Genomic DNA, 22314 nt, shown 5'->3' on the forward strand with positions numbered 1-22314 from the left:
TTTATCATCATTTACTATCTGAAAGCACAAAAAAAAAACAAACAAGTTTTCTGAATGCTCTTATACCTGAGAGTGAAACTAGTTCACAAAATAAACATATAATCCAGTGTCAAAAAGAAATCACCTGTCTTTTTTGGTCCCTTGCCCTCGACAAAGAGAAAACACACAGTTTAGTAATTTAGTGTTTGGTCCCTGGCAGACACTGTCGTTATCACCCCGACTATATGCTTCTGAGTCGCAGTGCACTTTGACAGCCCACAAATCCTGTATAATCCAATCAAACGCAAATGAAGATTACATGAGTTGAAAAAAAAAAAACACCACCACATTCTCACAAAGTGCATGAAGAGAAAGTCTTTGAAGAAAAAATACCCACATCTTTAAAGGAATGAGAACACTCCTGGTCTGTTGTTGGTTCTGCTCATTTTAATTATTTTTTGGTCTTTATTTCTCTTTTGGTCTTTGAAGTAAACTTTTTTGCCGTAAGGGGACAGTTTTACCAGTGGAAACCCAAAGGCCTCTGGCCAGTTGGAGTTCTTTCCCTCCCGTACATACAGCCTCTTCACCCCTGAAAACTATCTTTCATGATTTTTGTTATGGTTCAGAAAAGGAAGATGATTTCAAGTATTCAATTCCTATCAAAAATTGGTATCAAAAGTAATAAAGGACCTAATTTCTATGTATTTCCAGGTTTTTTAAAAAATAACTTAAGAAGCAAGAGGTCCCGGCCCTTTACTTGTGTAAATATTACAGAGTAGCTAGAGTTTCTTAAGACAACGTGGAGAAGAGTCTGTGTTTAGCACCTCAATCATTGATCTTAACGACGGAAACGTCTCTGACACTGATGGTAAAGTCTTATAAGAAGGAGAAATACTGAAAGAGAAAAAAAACAGGGAAGGGGTATGAAAATTAGCACAATTTTCTAAAAGAGGCAAAGCTTATATTTATTTCTATAACTATATTCACTTTCCAATACCCCATAATATGTACAACATAGCAAATGATATAAAACAGTAGGAAAGAGAGCCGTGAAGTAGGGTACCAAAGATCACGAGGACAGCCGAGGCCCCGGCAGGACCCCACTCTGTATACGAGGTCTGTAAGGTCACTGTGAGTCTGAGCTGAGCCACAATAAACCATTATGAACCGTCTCTGGGAAAGAAAACTTAGCTCTCTGATATGGTAGCTTTATAGCATGTCCCTGTTGTGAAGTGCAAAACACACTTGACTTTACACCAAAAGACCCAAGTTTTGGTCCCAGTTTTGTTTCTTCTTACCTCAGCCTCTCTTCTAACCTTCCCTTACTTAAAAAAAATAGAGGCAGTATTTTTACCTCACGGAGTCATCACAAGGATTGAATGAGACAGCATAAGTCAAAGTGCTTTGAGAAATCTTAACTGCACAATGCAAGATACGTGTTATGAAATAACTGTTGAAAGGTTAATATTTTAAAATTATGTAGGAAAAGAAAGCATAACTTTACGGTCATATAATTTAAAAATGTGTAAACTAGTAAACCTGAAGCAAGAATAAGACTGCTAACAGGCAAAGACATAATGCTGTTAAAAGTTTCACTCACAGAGAATACAAGTGTCACAACTGAGAAGCAGTGGACTACAGACATGGACTTCCCAGTTTTAAAAAGAACGTAAGTCAAACATGAGACGGCTACTTTTATGTGTCCACTTGGCACCCAATTGTTTGGTCAAACACTAGTCTAGATGTTGCTATATTTACATTTATGATTAGCTGATTTTAATTAAACGAGATTTCATCGATCATGGGGGTGAGCTCATCCAAACAACCAAAGGCCTGAGAAAAATTATGAAGTTTCCAGAAGAAAAATATTCTGCCTTCAATGTATAATGTGGAAACCGTGTTTGAGTTATCAGTCTGCTGGCCTGTCCTACAGATTGTAGGCTCTAGGCTGAAATAGCAACTCTTTGCTGAGTCTTGAGCCCGTCACCCTGCCCTATCAACTTTGTACACGCCAATCTCACAGTCACATGAACTAACTCCTTGAAACAAATCAATCAACCAATCTCTCTGTCATAAAAAGCAGTGCAATACTGTTATTGTCCTTACTGGGTAATTAAGTATGGTTAAGGGGAGTCCTGGTGTGACGCTGTAGGATGAGCTAACCACAGGTTAATGGTTTACATCTACCAGCTGCTCCTCAGAAACCCTAAACAGGGTTGCCAGAAGTCAGAAACAACTCGATGGCACTTAACAACAACAACAAAGGAGAGGAGAGACTAAGCACACACAGACACACACACAAGGATAAGCCAAGAGGTATTGCCACTTGGTTTCCAGTTCATACATGCACGGGTTTATTCCAAACAAATGTGTTCAAGCCTGTCTCTGTTATCAGTCAATAACCACAGACAAGTTCTCTCAGTAACACATTTGTCTTTGTTTTGCTAGGGTGGCTTGGAGGGGTTCTGCTTTGAATCTATTCAATTCAAAGCAGAGAGGTCAATTCAGAAAGTTATGGCAACTGTTTTTGGGATTTCAAAGGGGTAATCTTGATAAGATTTTCTCAAAGAATACAGGACTAGCACAGGGACTTATTAGGAATTTTAAAGAAAACTGAAAACTGCATTGGTGAACAAAAGGCCAAGAAAGTTGTGCCCAGGATTTTTCCTTTCTCCTCATCAAGACAATGGACCTGCTCATTCTTCGAGGGTAGCAAGGGCCGTCTCATGGGAAGTGCATTGGGAAGCCTTATCCCATTCACCTACAGCCCTGATCTTGCCCCTTCAGACTTGCTTTTGCTCCCTAAACTCAACCAACATTTAAAAAAGACTTTTTAAGTTCCTCAAAGATGCCAAAAGTGCCATTTTGACACTGTGTAAAAACTGAAGAGTACAGAAACCTTCAGGGGAACACTGCCTTCACATGTGTACAGACCGAAATGGAGCAGATGCGGAAATCCAATAGCGTCACGTTTTGAAGTTTTTGCTTAATAGAGGTTCCTATGATTTTGCAGCAACATTTCTTGACTTACCCTCATATATGTATTTACAAGTATATGTATATGCTATTGATTGTTTCTCTGGAGGACCCTGATACTGTAAGGGTGGTTGATTTGAAAATAGATTTGAAAGTCAAAGCTGCAAGTGGTTACCAAAAACCAAATCCAGTGCTGTGGAGTCAATTCCGACTCATAGTGACCCTACAGCACAGAGGAGAGGGGCCCCATAGCGCATCCAAGGTGGCATGTCTTAACTGAAGCTGGCTGCCTCATTTTTCTCCTGTGGAATAGCTGGTGGGTTTGAACCGTGGACCTTTTGGTTTGCAGCCAAGCATATAAACACTGTGTCACCAGAGCTCATTGAAGGTGGTTACGATGTAAAAATTGTGGATGGACAAATATTAAGACCTGCTTGGTATTTACTAAGGAGGGCTGGTGGTGCAAGGGTTAAGCATTTGGCTACTAAGCAAAAGGTTGCTGATTTCAGCCCACCAGTGCTCTATGGGAGAAAGACGTGCCCATTTGCTCCAGCAAAGAGAGCGGCCTTGGAAACCTCTGCGGCAGCTCTAATCTGTTTCACAGAGTCGGAACTGACTTAATAGTACTCTGCTTAGTGGTGGGTTTTATTTTTTGGTTATTTTTAACTAGGAGAATATCCGTAAGTGAAATTCCACCTCTGATTCGCACAATCCCATCCTGCACTCTGGAAACCCCGCGACATGTGCTGGCTTCTCCCGTAGGAAGAGGCAGGACAATCATGGGCTCACATGCATTTCAGGACTAACTGACAACAAAGTACCACCTTCTCCAAATCCAGAAAGCAGTGAAAAAAAGCCAACTCAAAAGGCTTTTAAATGAAACGACTCAGAGGCCGTCTGGAATGGGGTCAGTTTATAGTTTCAAATTCTCTCGTGAACACTGACCCTAAGAGTTTGGGCTGGAAGGTTTATCAGCCAAGAGAAATGAGCATCTAATTAGAAATGATAAAAATAGACATTTATCATTTTTCTTTCACAAACCACTCTTCTTATTTTTCGCTCATTCTATACCCAGAGTTATATTTTAAATGATCTTATGTGACAGTAAAACATTTTTACCTGGAAAGAGTGAATTAAAAATATTGTATAACAGTAACTTTAATAGATGATTATAAGAATTCCAATTTCATACATCTCCCAAAAGTAATGTGCTGTTGGGTCCCTTCCGGGTCACCGTGACCCATGTGACAGGGTTTCCTAGGTGACCATCTTTATGGGATCACATCACCAGGTGTTTCCTCCCATGGAGTCACTGGATGGGTTCCAACTGCAGACCTTTCAGTTAGCAGCCCAGCACTTAACCAGTGTACCACCAGGGCACCTTTTCAAAACGTCACAGGAAGGTCTTCTTCCCCCTTTTCAGGTATAACGGAATTCCGCCACCCCCATCAAGTAGTTACCTTTTCAAGTTCATCCAGCTTTTAGCTATTTTGCTAAAGGCCTCTGAACCAGGGGCTGTCATAGCTTCAAAGTCAACTAACTGAAAAAGAGAAATTTAGAAACGTGATTAAACACGGGACAGAAAGGCTTAGCTTGACAACTGTGTAAGTCATGGTAAAACACACCTCCCCAGGCTGAGATTTAACAACCGACCACCCTCCCATCCCAACTCCAACATACCTTCCCTTTGGGAATTTTTCCTGCTACTTCTTTTCCACTGGCCATCAATGCTCCCACTATCACGGAATAAGCGATTACACTGTTGAAATAAAGAACAATTAATAATCAATCTGATACTATAGTCAAATGGGGTCCTGGTGTGGTGCTGCAGGGTAAGCACTGAGCTGCTAACTACAAGGCTGGCTGTTCAAATCCACCAGCCACTCCTTGGAAACCCTATATATAGGGTTACTATGAGTAGGCACTGACTCAACAGTATTTAACAACAAACAACTAACATTCTACCCTCAAAACTCAAACTCATAAAGTAGATTCTGACTTATAGCTATACTATATATGGTTTCTGAGACTGCAAATCTTTACAGGAGTAGACAGTCTGTTCTTCATCCCACAGAGCAGCTGGTGGGTTTGAACTGCTGACCTTTCAGTTAGCAGCTAAATGTGTAGCCCATGGTGCCAACAGGGTATAGAGTTCTATTCACAGTAACCATGTATAATGCTCATTATGTATTTTCTAACATAAAAAAACTTTACTTCTTTTATCAATTTTTTGGATATCAAAAATAAGAGCATTTTCATGACAGTCTGATTGGCTACTACAAGAATAAGCAAGTTGTTCTCTGGGGAGCTATGAAGGCAGGTAATCAAGTCCCTTCAGGACAAATCCCCCCAACACTGAAATTCAAAGGGAACACAAGAGCAGGCATGTAAGCTTGCTGGTGACTACGTTGGTTTCCTGATGAATGGAAGAGGGGGAAAGGCAGCAATGAAGATACGGGCCAACTTCAATTACATTCCATAGACTCCTATCGACCTAGAGATGAGAGAGAGAAGAGGAGGGGTTGGTTGGTCTTAAGTGTGGTGAGACTATGGACTTCTGAGCACATGGGCAAGGACACAGCCACGGAGGGCTGGAGTTGAGATCCCAGGGGATGTGAAGTGAGGGGAGATGCACAAGAACGCCCAAATAAAGGAAATGTGTAAATTGCTACAATTTGATGAACTTGACCTATACTTATAGATTCAGTAGCTCAAAATACCAACTAAGAGGGAAGGAATCTCCATCAAGGGAGAAGAGCACGAGTGGAATGCTGGATCCTATCCACAGAAGCAGTGACACCAGACATGGAGGCAGAGATGATGACATGGAGAGCAGCTAAGGGCTCTAGACTTATGGAAAGAGGAAGGCTGTGTGCTGGCGGCCAGGAGGCAGACTTGCAGAATGTGCTGTTTGGTTGCTTAAATAGTTATATATTCCAAAGTGTTTTTGTGTAAACTGCATCCCCCCGAAAACAAAAACAAAAACAGGTAACAGAAGCCAATACTGTTGAATGATGATGCACAGAGGAGATTGTAATCATTGCAATAAAATGAGGAATGTAAAACTACTGATGTTTCCCCATGTAAACAATCACTCAATTTACAATAAGAACTAAACAAACAAAAAACCAAAATAAGCAAATAACATCAACAAAAAAAGAAGAAGAGTTATTTTTTTTCATGTGGCTTAAAGACACAGGAGATCAGATGGTGGTCCTGGAACCCTGAGTTTCAGAGGACAGGGCAGAGGTGGACTGAGTGCCGACTGGAAGGGAATCGGAACTGGACCAGTGAGAGAGATGGCACTGGTGGACTTCCAGCTGGGGTGGCCATCCTGAGCCTTTGCTGATGGCTGTGGCTACCATAGTTTGTAGGCACAGGACGTAGCTGGAGGCTGGTGGCAATGGGGCTTCAGTTCTGCCTTGTTCCTGTGCCCCCCTCATGATGGGGGTGCAGCCAGTTCCCACCCTTGCCAGCCCAGAGGCCAAAGGCACTCCCTCCTGTGTAACTTCGGTTCTGCCTGGGCTCAGGAGGCCCATGGACCTGCCCTGAACTGGGCTACACTGACAGGGAAGTAAGAACTGCATTAAAAGCTTCCAGTCTCGATCACATCCACCAGGAGACAGGTGGGGAGTGCCTGAGAACACCCAACGCATGATCATCAATTACATATAAGTACCATGACACGTATGTCTTGGAGAAATCAGACAATTTCAGCTTACATAAAGAAACACGACAGAGTGCTTCAGGTGACCAAAATGCAGTCAGAAAATATAATATCAGAAATGGTATCAGAATTACTTGATAAGGAATTCACAAGAATGATATTTAGGTACCGTTAGTGGATTGAAAGAAGACTGAGGAAAGAAAGGAGAACACAGAGAAGACTTTAGAAGACTTTCGGAAAGCACTACAAGAGAACAAACTGACAAAATAAATGAAAAATTGGAAATCATACAAAAGCAGCAGAAATAGTACATTTAAAGGGCAAAGAAGTAGAACTGAATCAATGCTGGGCTGAATGACTGAGCTTGAAGATAAATCTCTCAATATTCAATATTCATCTGCTAGAGGAACAATTAGAAAAAAGGATGAAAAATTCTGAATATTTATTCCTATGAAGTGGAATACACTTATGTATGCTGGGAATTCCAGAACCAAAAAAATACAGAGACAACTGTTCGAGAGTTGTTGGAAGAAAACTCCCCTAACATCATGAAAGTTCAGAAGATCGCCATTTAAGAATGAATTCCAAACAGGACAGATCCCAAAAGAAAATCACCAAGACATAGTATAATCAAACTTTTCAAAACTGAAGACAGGAAAGAATGCTGAGAGCCGCCTCAAGAGAAATGAAAAGTTACTTATAAATGAGAATTAATTAAGTTCTGACTTGACTTAATTAGTTCTCCTTTGCAGGTAACTAAACTCGGATTTACCTAAGTTCTGATTTCTCAACAGAAACCATGCAGGCTAGAAGACTGGGATGACATATATAAAGTTCTGAAAGAAAAAACTGTCAACAAAGAATCATATACCTAGCAAAACTGTCCATAAAATATGATGGTGAAATTAGGACATTTCAAAATAAAGAGAAATTAGAAGAATTTTCACAAAACAGACCAATCTTACAAAAATTCTAAAGGGAATTCTTTGGACAGAGAGCCAACAACAGCAGACAAAAAATTGAGACTAACATACATGACAATTCTACTCAGAATGCACCCCAGCTATAGAAGTATTAAAAGTAAAAGAAACATACAAGACTGAGAGTAGGGAACCAGAGATACCAGTTTGCAGAAAAACAAACCCCAAAACATTAAGTAAAAAAAAAAAAACACAAATAATGTAGTTACAGAACTTCCAAATGAAGAAGAAATCATGTATATTTCAAGAAAAAATAAAACAAAACCTAACTGTAAAATAGACCAAGCTTTACTTCTAGCCCTAGCCCCCCAACCACTATCCATAACACTAACCCTAGTCCTAACTCTTAAAATTTTGTTTTTTAGTACTCTAGGTAACTAACCAAAACATACTTGGGCTCTTCCATCCTAGTGAAATAACCAGTTACAAAAATGTGTCCTTTGATATTTTTAATAGCTTCATGAAGCTTGATTTTAAAATGTAAGTGGTACAACATACTCTGTAAGTAATCTTATTTTCAAACCTTAAAAAATGTTGGTCTCCAAAGACGAAAAGCAGAATATAGTATCAGAATGTGCTAACACACTGGCATAAAAATTGATGTTCTATAAGTTTCTTCCTTGACATATAACAGATCATTCTTTATTTGGCTGCTTATTATACATTGACTATGCACTTCTAGGGAGCCCTGGTAGAGCAATGGATTAAGAGCAGGGCTGCTAACCACAAGGTCAGCCATTCAAAATTTACCAGCCACTCTGGAGAAAGATGTGGCTTTTTGCTCCCAGAAAGATTTACAGCCTTGGAAACCCTACACAGAGTGGCTATGAGTTGGAACCAACTCGGTGGTACACACCCACCACCACACGCACTTCTAGGAGGCACCAAACATACAAGGAAACATAAGACAAGACTCTTGCGTTCTGAGCACACAGTGTTGGAAAGCCAGCACCAGGCTCTGAGAATGCTGCAGAGTGCTTTGACGGTACCAGAGTAGATTCTTGGGATGGCTCACTAAGGAAGAGTTCACAGAGGTCCTGGGGTGGCGCTGCGGGTTAATGAGCTGGACTGTAAAGTTGGTTTAAACCACAAGGTTGGCAGTTCAAGCTCACCAGCCACTCTTCAGAATCATCCATTACTAATCAGAACATGGAGTATATGAAGTATGAATGGAGGAAAATTGGAAGCTGTGAAAAATGAAATACGATACATAAAGATTGATATCTTAGGCTTTGGTGAGCTGAAATGGACTGGTATTGGTATTTTGAATTAGACAATCACATGATTTACTCTCCCAGGAACAACAAGTTCAACAGGGATGGCATAGCGTTCATTATCAAAAAGAACATTTCAAGCTCTATCCTGAAGTACAATGCTGCCTGAGACAGAATGATATGCATATACCTACAAGAAGACCAGTTAACACCATACGATTCAAATTCACGCACCCACCACTAAAGCTAGTGAGGATGAAACTTCTTCAGTGTAAAAACTGACGAAACATGCAACCAAGATATATTAATAATACACAGAAATCACACTGACTACATCTGTGAGAAGAGACAGTGGAAAAGACAAAACAAGATCAGGAGCCAGCTGGGGAACAGGCCATCAATTACTCACACGCAAGTTCAGGCTTAAACTGAAAAAAATTAAAGCAAGTTTGAGAGAGCCAAAATGTGACCTTGAACATTGTTGTTGTTATGTGCCGTGTTCCAACTCATAGCGACCCTGCATAGGGTTTCTGAGGCTGTAAATTTTTACGGGAGCAGAAAGCCTCATCTTTCTCCCACGGAACAGCTGGTAGTTTCGAACTGCTGACCTTATGGGTCACAGAGTGATTCATAACCACTATGCTAATTCAGAGACCATCTCAAGAACAGGATTGATGCATTAAACACTAATGACCATAGATCAGAAGAGTTGTGGGATGACATCAAGAACATCGTACAGGAAGAAAGCCAAAGGTCATTAGAAAGGCAGAAAAGAAATAAAAGACCAAAATGGATGTAAGAAGAGACTCTTGAAGCTTGCTCTCCAGCATAGAGATGCTGAAGCAAATGGAATTATAACAAAATGTGCAAAGACTTGTATTATAGACAAAGTATTATAATAAAATGTGCAAAGACCTGAAGTTGGAAAACAAAAAGGGAAGAACATGCTCAGCATTTCTCAAGTTAAAAGAACTGAAGAAAAAATTCAAGCCTCAACTTGCTATAGTGAAGTAGTCTATGAGAAGAATACTGAATGATCCAGAAAGCACCAAAAGAAGATAGAAGGAATACACAGTCACTGTACCAAGAAGAAATGGTTGCTGTTCACCCATTTCAAGAGACATCATATGATCATGAGCCAATGGTACTGAGGGAAGAAGTCCAAGCTGCACTGAAGGCATTAGCAAAAAATAAGGTTCCAGGAACTGACAGAATACAAATGGAAATCTTTCAACAAACTGGAGCAGCACTGGAGGCACTCACTTATCTATGCCAAGAAATTTCCAACTGACTGGAAGAAATCCATACTTGTTCCCATTTCAAAAAGAGGTGACCCAACAGAGTGCAGAAGTCAGCAAACAATCTTAATATCACACGTAAGTAAAATTTTGCTGAAGATAATTTTAAAACGGCTGCAATAGGATATGAACAAGGTACTGCCGAAACTCCAGCCGGATTCATAAGAGGAGTTGAACGAGGGATGTCATTGCTGATGTCAGATGGATCTTGGCTGAAAGCAGAGAATAGAAGGATGTTTGTTGCTGTTAAGTGCCATTGAGTTGGTTCCAACTCATAGTGACCCTGTATCGGGTTTCTGAGTTCGAACCACTGATGTTGCAGTTCAAATGGACACTGCAGTCCAGTGCTTATTATTCTACAATGCCACACCAGGACTCCATGCAAAGGCTTCTGACTGTGTGGATGACAAGCTATGGATAACATTGCAAAGAATGGGTATTCCAGAACACTTGACTGGGCTCATAAGGAATTTGTACACAGACCAAGAGGCAGTCAATTCAAGCAGAACTAAGGGATATTGAATGATGTAAAATCAGTAAAGGTGTGCACCAGGGCTGCACTCTTTCAGTATATTTCTTCAATTTGTATGCTGAGTAATAAATATGAGAAGCTGGATTCTATGAAGAAGAATGTGGCATCAGGATTGGAAGAAGACTCATTAACAACCTGCAATATGCAAATGATACAACCTTACTTGTTCAAAGTGAAGAGGCCTTAATATACTTATTGATGAAGGCCAAAGACCAAAGGCTCCAGTATGAATTGCACTTCAATGTAAAGAAAATGAATATCCTCACAACTGGATCAATAAATAACATCATATAAAGTGGAGAAAAGACTGAAGTTGTCAAAGACTTCATTTTGCTTGGATCCAGAACTCTTGGAAGCAGCAGCCAAGAAATCAAACAATGTGTTCCACTGCACAAATCTAATGCACCAGACCTCCTTAAACCACATGAGCATCAGAGCTGCACATGTGAAGGACTGTCAAAAGGGTAGGGATGTAGGTCACACAACAGGAAAAGCATGCTTCCTGATATGAAAGCTTGCAAAAAGGCAGTGAGGGAGGTAGGAAGTGGAAAGAAAAGCACGAGGCATTTCCGGGGCTGGAGGAGAGGACAGATACAGGAGCAGTAACTAGGCTGTGATGTAAACCAGGGCAGGACTGGGCCTGGCAGTGGTCACACCGCTTCTGGATTTGCATCTGTGATAGTAGGCAGTTGTGGAAGCAGCGTAAGCAGGTTGCATTTCAGAGATGAGGGTGGTGTGGTGCACAGGAAGGGAGAGAAGAGCCTGGTTAGAAAGGTCCTGGCAGGAATAAGGGTGTGAGCCTATGACGAAGCTGTGAGGATTGGGGGAGAATAGAGGCTCAGGGGCTAGAGAGCGAATAGTGACTAGAAGTAGAGATGGAGCAGCTGGTGGGTTTGAACCACCACCTTGCAGCTCAAATTGACCTTGCAATCTAGTGCTTATCCTATAGCACCCCATTATAGCACTTCAAAAAATTTTTTATTCCATTTGAAATGCCTTCCATTACTGAAAACACATGGTTTCAACAAAAAAATTCAAAGCAGAAAATAACTTGGTCTTGAGAGGTTTAAATTAAAACAAACAAACAAACCAAAAAACAACAAAAACGTTTTAATAAAGTATAACTTACCTGGATCCTCGAGAGAGTGGCATTAAATTATAAAAGTAATAAACTAAGGATAAGATTAAGTTGCAAACAGCATCAGCCTCCTAGGAGAAAAGAAACATTCCCATTAACTTAAAGATTAGATTATAAACTACATTTTATAAGTGATTACATATATAACCATCACTTACATCAGGAGCAAGATAGTTTCTTTCCTTCTTTCCTTCTCTACAAGACCCAACTTTTTATATCATTGTATATTCTTTTCTCTTTTGTATAATTTTTTCCAATGAAAGGGTATACTCACACTTTAGTTAAGAGCACTATTTTCCCAGATGTTTTCTTAAACTTTGACTTTTTTCAATAAATATAAAAATCTGTCTCCCTTTATGTTACTCAAAATGTCAAAATACATATTGTGATGAAATAAAACCCTTATTAATATCAAATATACTCCCTCAAATTATATGCATTCCTGCCCTACAAGATTTTTGGAAGTCCCCACTTCACACTGAGGTTTAATTATGCTGTGGTTGTTAAGTGCTGTTGAGTTGGTTCTGATTCATAGCGACCCTGTATAGGGTTTCCAAGGAGAGCCTGGTGAGTTTGAACTTCTGACCCTGTGGTTCAGAGTCCAGTGCTGATCACAGTGCCACACCAGGCACCCAGGTTTAATGATAAATATGCTTAACTATGTAGCTAAGCTCAGAAGAGATTCGAGTAAAGAAGTGAGATTCTGAGGGCCCCCCGGCATCTATTCAGGAATGCAGTAGGTGGTGTGCCTAACACACTACAAGCACAGTAGTTAGAGGCACAAGGTGAACATGCCAGCGAGCCGGCTACAAGAAGCTCCCACTCTAGTCAGAGCAGGCAACCAAGGGCAGAGGCTACTGACTAGGAAAGGGTTGCTAGGTGCAAAACACACATAACCTCAGTCTATTTTCACAGCCAACTAAAATGCATCATAAAGTTTAAATTCAAAAAAGCTTGTTACAAACATATGCTTATAAGCAACCACCACAGCGATGGGAAGAAAATGGAAGATAAAAGGGAGGCAAAGGCCATTTTCTCATGGATCAACTTTTTCATTTAAATCTTGTTGAAGAGCAAACTTATTATAATATATGAGGGTGAGTCAAAAATTATCCACACTATGACTGAAAAATTTATTTTAATCAACTTTTAGAAAAGACAAATACATACATCATTTTTCGACATAATCTCCTTGCTTTTCAATACACTTTGTCCATAAGTCAACAAGCTTTCATATTCCCTTATAAAGAAATGTTTTAAGCTGAGCTGCAAGCCATGAATGCATCGCTGTTTTCACTTCTTTATCAGAGGTGAATCTTTGGCCTCAGAGGGTTGTTTTCAGGGGACCAAAGATGTGAAAGTCCAATGACGCAAGATCAGAACTATAGTGAGGATGCTTTAACACCTCAAAATGGGCAGAGAGCAAGAGAAGCAATCAAGTCCCTTCAGGACAAAACCTCCTCCAAGACTGAAACAAAGCATGAAAAGGCACGTAAGCTTGCTGGCGACCACATTGGCCGACTGTGAGTGGAAGAGGGGGAAAGGCAGCAATGAAGATATAGGCTGAGTTCAACCATGATTCATAGACTCCTGTTGACCTGGAGATGAGAGAGAGTAGAGGAAGGGCTAGTTGGTCCAAAGTGTGGTGAGACCTGGGGACACTTGAGTCCATGTACAAAGACATAGCCATAGAGCCATGGCTAGAGCTGAGAGTGAAGCTTCCAGCTGATATGAAGTGAGGGGAGATGCAAAAGAACACCCAAACTTGTAGACAGTACCCATTTGATCTAGCTTAGATGACCTGATGATCAGAACTCAACTAGAGGAAGATAAAAAAAAAATTTTTTTGATAAAAGAAACAAGTGTAAATTGTTATAATTTGATGAGCTTGACCTAGACTTATGGAAGTAGTAGGTCAAAATATCAACTGAGAGGATAGGAGTCTTCACAACAAGTATCAATCCTATCCCCTCTGTATACAGGGTAGATAGAGATGGGTAACTTAGACATTGGCAACCAAAAAGGGTGGGGGGCTGGGGAGAGGGTTATAAAGGTGTGAAGTGACTGGCTTACAAAGTTTTCAAGAGGGAGTTTAGTTTCAGAGTGTGCAGGGCAAGTAGAATACCGCCTGAATAGATTTCATCTTGTCTAGATGGGTCTGGTAAAAGGAGATGGAGATAAGGTTCTTATGATTCAATAGTGAGTAATTGTTATCATGACTGAGACTGTCACAACTGTAAAAGTAGAAGTTTTGTAACAAATTGGGGGAGTAGTTAATCATACAGTCCAGAAACAGAGTACCCCAGGACCATTAAGGGAGAAGAGCATGAACAGAATGTGGGACCCTATCCAGAGAAGCAGCGACACCAGAGATGGAGGCAGAGATGGTGGTATGGAGAGACAGAGTAGCTGAGGACTCTAGACTCATGGAAAGTGAGGGACTGAGAGCTGGCAGCCAGGAGGCAGGCTTGCAGAATGTGCTGTTTGGTTGTTTAAATGATTATATATTCCTAAGTGTTTTTGTGTACATACCCCCCCCCCAAAAAAAAAAACAAAAAACAAAAAACAGAGGGAATAGAAGCAAATACTATTAAATGATAATGTACGGATGAGATTGTAATCATTTCAACGAAACGATGAGTGTAAAACCAATGTTCCCCGATGTAAACTACCACTCAATTCACAATAAAAAGTTATGTTAAAAAAAAGCATGTAGCAGAGGTGTGGGATGTGCACTGTTCTGCAAGATCACCCTTGGATAGCAGTCCTCTGCATTTAATCCAAAGTTTAATATTCAGCTCTTCAGTGAGCATCTTACAGTGACTAGCAGTTTTGAGTGTTGAACCTTTTTCCCGATAGTGTTTCAATACTGGCCTAAGAATCCCAGAAAACTGTAAGCATCAATTTCCAGCTGATGGTTGACTTTTGAATATTTTCTTGGTCAGCAATTGAGGATGTTTCCATGCACACTTTGCTGTTTACTCTGAAGGCTTGTAGTGATGAATCCTTGTCTTGTTTACCAGTAATTACTTTTTGTTTTTCAGAAACTTTTACCTTCCTTTGAGTACTGGTCCAAATTTTTTTTTTGCAGATGTTCAAACATTTCTGTTTATGCTTTTCTGTGAGTTATTTTGGTAACCATCTCACACAAACTTTTTTAATTTTTTTGTTCTGAATGGTTGTTTTATAACTGACAGGGTATGTGGGGACGTTGTAGAAATGCAATTTGTAGGGTTAAACCAGCAGATCAGCATTGGAAATATCATGGGTACGATTTGCATAATACATTTGTCAAAATTCAACACCTATTTAATAACCCTTGTCTTCTCTCCTTAGAATCAGAATGTATCAGACTTTCTTCCCTGTCAATTAAGCCTTCTCTTTATTAACTTTTTCTTTTTTTTTTTTTGGTAACATCTTAGTTACTCCCTTTCCCCAAAGGTGAGTTACTCCTTTTCCCCAGTTGGTGAGAATGTTGGTTTTTCAGTCTCCCAGGTCTTTTATTTCTCTATCCCCACTTTGCTACCAGGATGCCCCTTCCTTAATATTTCTGGCATAAAATAGGGGAGATAAAACAGGCTATTTTTCTTTATCTCTTTATGCCAATAGTAGAGAAAAAATATATATTGTAGTCTAGATGTCCTGGTGTGGTACTGTACGACAAGCACAGGATTGTCAATGACAAGGTTGACGGTTCAAAGCCACCAGCTGCTCCTCGGAAGCCCCTATACAGGGTGGCTATGAGTAAAAACCAGTTCTGGCACTTAATAACAAACAACAACAATACAATATAGTATGATGTGGTATGGTATGGTTTAATACAACATAATACAAAGTAGTGCAATATGTTCAAGATAAGGTCTTTGTATCAAAATTCCAGCTTAATTTTTTCATGTTCTCATCACTCTAAAAACCTGTCTCTCATGATGAGAGGCTGAGGATTTATCAGGGAGCAAGGGAGAAACAAAACTGGAAATACCATCTTTGTTCATAATTTGGTGCTACTTGTCCTCCAGGGGTCTTACAGGGAATTTCATTTCATCCTTGAGCGTTTTTGGCAGTTTTACCAACTTTTAGAAACGACTGGACACAATTCCCAACTGGATCTGGCTCGTCTTGACATGTGGGCGCCAAAAAAGTCTCTTGGATCCTTCTCTGCTTCCAGGGTTAACAAAATGAGATGGTGACCAACTTAACAGAATCTCAAAATACTGATCAGAGTAACGGTGCAGGCCATGCAGATTACTGTGACACAGCCTTCCTTTTTCACTAAATGAGATGTAGGGGTGGTAATCACACAAACTTTTCAAAACCCAAGTCTGCCATGGAGTATTTCATAGGCAGAGCCGTGGCTGATTTGCAAATGATTTGCCATATAATCCACTGTCACTCGTCTATTCGACAGAATCATTACACATGCACACTCAATAATGTCCTCAGCCATGGATGTGCATGGGCATTTTAATATAACCAGAGTGCAGATGATTTTTGACTCACCCTCATATAATACAGTACATGTAAGTTTCAGGTATATAACTTTATCATTTCCCTGTAGTTACTAAACTTTTGTTTATGAAGTGAGTATTAAAAAAGAAATATTTACAGGTCAATTAAAACTTATCAAGTATAATATGTTCAACTATAATGAAAAGGCAGAAGTTTAAAAAATTTTATAAAATTACAGGAGAAGAAGCCAAAATGGAAATGAACAAAACTTACCCCAAATTCTGATGAGAGAATTAATACCTTCCCTTTTGCTGTCAGATCTTTATAAAGTGCATCTATTTCAGCATGATATAATTGTGTTCTTTCTTCGGTGGTTTGTGTTTCCACAGAAAATAATATATTGCCAGCCCTGAAAATATCAGAATGAGTGTAAAAAGCACATATTGTACAATTCAAACTGTCAAACACAGACAGCAAAAACAGGAGAGACAAACAGCAGATCTAAGACTGTATTCCACCGTTTAAGCTATAGACAGTATGTCTCCTAAGTGTGCAATTATCCCATAAAATGTGATCTGAAGGCTAACTGTTATCTTGTTTAATCTAGCCATATATATTTATTATACGAGCTAAAGCCAATATAGGAGTCCTGGTGTGACACGGTAAGATAAGCACTGGACTACTAGCCACAATGATGGTGGTTCAAACCCACTACTTGCTCTTTGGAAAGCCTATAAGGAGTCATTATGAATCTGAACCAATTTGACAGCACTTAACAACAAACATAGGGGAAAACATAACATACTTAGTAATAATGATTTAAATGGCTACTAAATATTTTATCAGACAGCTATCCCACTATGAATGAAAATCAGGAGAAAGGACTAGGATTTGAAGAAAGTTCAGGAAGTCCATTTTTTAAAATGAAGCTTCTGCTTCATGTTTTCTAAGCTGTCTGGAGGAGATAAAGTCCTTAGATGTTCTGAAGAAAAGCATGGCCCAGGTAAGCGAAGGAGTACCACAGCCACACATTGTCATAGGACCATGTTTAGCACCGTAACATAGTTCATCTGAGATTGATGATAGAGCAACCGTATCTCATTTGGAAGACAGAGAATGAAAAAGAGGAAATGCTTTGCAGAAGAAATGGTGCTGAAGGATGGGGCTGGAATGGCCAGAAGCCCAGAGCTGGAGAAGTGGGACGTGACCCCGGAGAGCAGCAGCAAGCTGTCCTGTCAGATGAGCAGGCCAAGTTCCTACAGGAAATGCGTGTGAGGTGTACAGCTGGGAATATTACCTGACGTCAGAGTCTTAAAGACTGCGAGAAGTCGTACAAGAGTTGATTTTGGTACAGACAGACAACATGTGGTACAGAGGAGGGGAAGGGCTCTTTAGTGCAAGGGCATTGCCCTACAGAGCAGAGCTTTAGGAATGTCCAGGGAGTGGTGACACACAGACGGACAAGGGATGGGGGGACCAACTCGGAGTCTCTGCAGGAGATTCAGCGGCTCAGATCAAAGGTAATGACAACGGATGGGGTGAGGTCAGCTGAAGAAACGTACTACTTTGGGGAGAGGGGATTTTTTTTTTGTTTTTGTTTTTTTGCTTAGATACAGATTTAATGGAAACCAATAAAGAGCATAAAAGAGCAACCTGACAGGCTGGACACCCCCTTCCTGGGCTCCTGTACCTGGGAGAGCTTTCGGGGAGGGAATTTTCTATGCTCTTTATTTATTTCTGTTTTTGCCTGGGAACTTAAGGGCATGGTTGTTGGTGTTAAGTGCCGTCAAGTCAGTTCCGACGCATAGCGACCCTGTGTAGGGTACCCTGTGACTTTGTAGGATATGCACTGTACTGTGAACCACAAGGTTAGTGGTTCGAAACCACTAGTCACTCTGCAGGAGAAAGATGAGGCATTCTACTCCTGCAAAGATTTATAGCCTTGGAAACCTTATACTGGTTGCTATTAGTTGGAAATGATTCGATGGCACTTAACAACAACAGTATTATGGACATATAAAAGGACAAGAGAAAAGTTTACTGTAACAGCCAACCCTGAAATTCCTTTTCAGGATAAAGCACTTAATTCTCAATCAGGGCAAGTACTGTGTGGCTTGGGCTAGAGTGAGACCTCAAAAACATGGAAGAGCAATAACATTTGAAAGTTTTAAACTGGTGTGTACTCATGAAGGCTTGTTAAGTAATTCTGACATGGAACCTGAAGAAGATGCTCCTTGCTGCTTCAGAGAGAAAACTATATGAAAAATCCAGAACCGAAGAGACAGAGGGGTCAGAAGAATGAAAGTCAACCTTGACGCTGAATTAGCAGCTGTCACTGGGAAGGGCTTGGGTCTTCTACACATTATGGAAGTGAGGAATGGGGACAGACGAGGAGGCGAGAAGGAGCTCTCAAGGGAACTCCACCTAAACTTCAAAGGATATGAAGCCTCCTAGATGAACTTTGGGACTCCTGGCATAGTGCTGTAGGATAAGCACTGGACTGCAAACCGCAAGGTCGGCGGTTCAAACCCACCAGTCACTCCTTAGAAACCCTATACAGGGTTGCTATGAGTCTGAAAAAACTCGATGGCACTTAACAGCAACTATAAGATGAAGTTTGGGTATCCCAATTCAAACCCAATGCGATCAAGTAGATTTCTACTCAGAGAGACCCTGCAGGGCAGAGCAGAAGTGTGCCACTGGGATTCCATGGCTGCAAGCCTTTACAGATGCAGACTGCTGCATCTTTTTCCTGCAGAGCAGCTGGTGAGTTAGATCCACCAGCCTTCTGGTTAGCAAGCTGAACACTTAACCTCTGTGCCACCAGGGCTCCTTGTTTGGATAGCAGATGTAGATAAAAGGAGAGTTAATAAAGGTGTTTATTGCAGTGCTATTTACAAAGTAAAAAACAAAAAACAGAAACAAAACCCTAAATATTCAGTGAGTCCTGGTGTGGCACTGTGGGTTAATGCACTGGACTGCAAAGTCAGTTTGAAATGTAAGGTCAGCAGTTTAAGCTCACCAGCCACTCCATGGAAACCCTATACAGGATCGCTATGGGTCAGAACTGGCTTAATGGCACTTTACAACAACAAATGTTCAATAATAAAAAGTTAGAACCTCTCAACATCCGTACATCCATACAGAATACTGTTCTGTGATTAAAAATGCTTATTAGAATATGGCATGGAAAAATATTCATGAAAAATAACAGCTAAAAAAAACAAGTTACAAGACAATGTGTATACTATAATCACATTTTAAAAAGAAAATACCATTTATAACTCAGAAGAGTTTCATCTCCAGAAACATCCTTAGCAAAAGACCACAAAGATTGGTACTCTCCAGAAAGGAACCAGAGTATAAATGATTTCTGCTTTCTCAGGTTTGCTTAGCTACATATTGTAAATTCTCTACAACAGGGCTGCAGTACTCTGGTCCTACATGAAAACCTTGATTACAAAAACCAAACTTTACAATGGCTTCAATTTGCCAGCCTCCCACCCGTTTGCATTTTATCAGTAAAAGTGGTTTTAAAACCTCAAGAATCCAGAAGAATGCTTTCTCCAAATTATATTAGAGACTGTATTCAGTCTCTAGAAAGTTATTAGATTCAGTAGTCAGAAAACTTCTCTGCCAGAGCGCAACCAGATATCAAGTGGTAAGTGTTGCAGCTAGCACTGGTCCTTGGTCAGAAGAAGCGCAAACACTCACGCTTACGGTCTCCTAGGAGACACCTTGCGCATGCGCACTTCCAGCCCGAGCCCGGACTTCACACCCACACTGCAGCTCACACATACTTGTCTCCAGTAATAGTGATTGTGAAGCCGTCATATTCCTTTCCTGGATCTTTGAGGCTGGGGACTTTGGTGTTCACAGTGAACCCATCCTTCGTCTTAGTATTAAACTGCTTTCAGGGAAGAAGAAAATGAATGTTACTCGTCTAGAATTCACTACAAACCCATCTGCATCTCTGCAGTGCTGGCTCCAACTTGGATGTTTAAAAAAAAAAAAAAAAAATCAAGGTAGTCACGTGATGTACACAACCCAGCACTCCATCCCAACAACTGGTTACTGAGGGTTCTTCTACTGTCCTGCTGCCCAAGCATCATTTCTGCGACCTCTCATTTGTCACCACATGTTCATTTATCTCCTTAAGCAGAGCAGTTGTACCCAATATTCTGGAACCTAAAACCCACCGTATGTTACTGTTCATGCTCCTTCAGAGAAGTCTGGGTCTATTATGATTATCTCAGAAGTACTTAGGACTATAGTCACCAACTGAAGAACTGAATGCACACACCCTTCCTCTCCACCTCTGCCGACCACAGAGTATGTTAAGGGAATTGCACAGCTAGCGTTAAGAAAGACCCGCAGGCGACATGAGCTCGAAGCTAGTCAGATGTCAACTTTTTTTCAATTTAATTTACTTTGTTACTGTTGAGAACGCACGCAGCAATAAACACACCAATCTATAATAACGTAGTGGTTACAAATCGGGCTGCGAACTGCAAGGTCAGCAGTTCGAAACTACCAGTGGTTCTGCAGGAGAAAGATGAGGCTTTCTGCTCCCATAAAGATTTACAGCCTCGGAAACCCTGTACAGGGTCACTATGAGTCGGAACTGACTCCATGGCACATAACCACCACCATATGCACACTGATTACATGTAGTAACACTGATAAGATCTACAATCCTTCACAGCCTCCATTTCTGAGCTGTTTCTCCCCATTACAATAAATTCACTCTTCCCTTAGGTTCCTGCTTACTCTTTTGAGTTGTTGTTATTTTATCAATTTGAGCCCATATTGGTAGTCCTTAAGAGAGCATAATGCTCAAGGTAGACATTTTTTACTAGTTAAGCTAAACTATTATTTGATTTTAAGGCTTCAGGGGATATTTTTGAAGTTTAAATAAAAAGACATCAGATGTCAACTTTTTGTTTAAAATACTTACAACAAAACTGAAATGCCAATCATACCCACAGCGCCACACCAGTGCTTGGCTTTGAGGGATTCTAAATTATGGAGCAGGAGTCCTGGGGTGGCGCTGTGGGCTAATGAGCCAGACTGCAAAGCCATTTGAACTGCAATGTCAGCGGTTCAAGAGCACCAGCTGCTCCTCGGAAACCCTATACAGGGTTGCTATGGGTCGGAATCAACTCTAAGGCACTTAACAACAACCCCCCAACCAACATTACAGGGAGGGCTCTGACAGGAGTTCTGTTGGAGTGTGACAGTGTCCCTCCCCTGGCAGCCTGCAGTGGAGTCTGCTTCCATAGTCAGCTCTCTAGCTGCCTCTTTGTGCACCCCACAGCTCTGATCTCTGAAACCAACAGGAAACAGCTCTCTGAGAGTCAATCAGGGCTGTCTACCCTCCCTTCCAGTCGGTGCTGAGGACTAGTGATCAAGGCTTCCATGCTGTTAGGAAGCACAAGTCATGAGTGGAGGCTGTACTTCTAGCCAACACCCTACCCGGGGGAGGCTGACAGCAGGATCTGACCAGACCATGACACCCCTCCTCAAGGCAGTAACTGTTGGTTGTCAGGCTGTTGCCCACCGCTACAGCAGGCCCCACAGTGGCGCAGGTTCCCATAGTTAGCATTCTTGCTAACTTGCTGGCATAGCTCAGGCCTCTGAAGACAATAGGATAGACCTCCCCGAAGTCGGCTTGGTTCTGTCTGCGTCCTCTTACCACCGTTGGTGCTGAGGCCTGCTGACTTAGGCAGCGGGCATCTTGGTGGACACTACATCCACAACCAACATATTCTGGGGAGGACTCTAACAGCAACAAAGTAGACCTCCCAAAGGGTCTGTGCAGTGACCATCCCCTCACAACTGGTTAACCGTTGGATTGCCGGACTGTTAGGAACTCCTACAGAAGGTTCTCTAGTGGGGTCAGGAGGCGAATTACCTAAGTAAAGCCTGCTCCCCCAATCACCACAGAGCTACTAGAGCTCTGACACCAGCAAGATTTCATGGAGGCCCTACTGGGGAGTGCCTGTGTTCACCCTGAATTCCAGCTCAGCTATAGGCAGTACCCCCAGAGCAGGGAAAGAAACCTCCTTCAAAAGCAGAAGGCAC

The 22314-nt window shown here is 41.1% G+C and overlaps 1 protein-coding gene across 2 annotated transcripts in view; it reads right to left on the reverse strand.

Annotated features, from left to right (window-relative positions):
* Positions 1-287: 287 nt before the first annotated feature.
* The window catches only part of TTC13 (tetratricopeptide repeat domain 13), a 141983-nt gene continuing 119956 nt past the window's right edge, over positions 288-22314 (reverse strand). The window contains exons 16-21 of one of the 2 annotated variants that reach the window (XM_006874160.1): positions 20031-20137; positions 16504-16639; positions 11776-11855; positions 4636-4714; positions 4416-4495; positions 288-873 (exon numbers count right to left, since the gene is read on the reverse strand). In XM_006874160.1, the coding sequence (XP_006874222.1) occupies positions 759-873; positions 4416-4495; positions 4636-4714; positions 11776-11855; positions 16504-16639; positions 20031-20137 (597 nt within the window). In that variant the 3' untranslated portion in view covers positions 288-758. Of the gene's footprint in view, positions 874-4415; positions 4496-4635; positions 4715-11775; positions 11856-16503; positions 16640-20030; positions 20141-22314 lie in introns of both variants that reach the window. The other variant, XM_006874159.1, reaches the window with a different exon arrangement.

This window comes from Chrysochloris asiatica, unplaced genomic scaffold (genome assembly GCF_000296735.1).
Source record: "Chrysochloris asiatica unplaced genomic scaffold, ChrAsi1.0 scaffold00265, whole genome shotgun sequence".
NCBI classification, from domain to species: Eukaryota; Metazoa; Chordata; class Mammalia; order Afrosoricida; family Chrysochloridae; genus Chrysochloris; species Chrysochloris asiatica.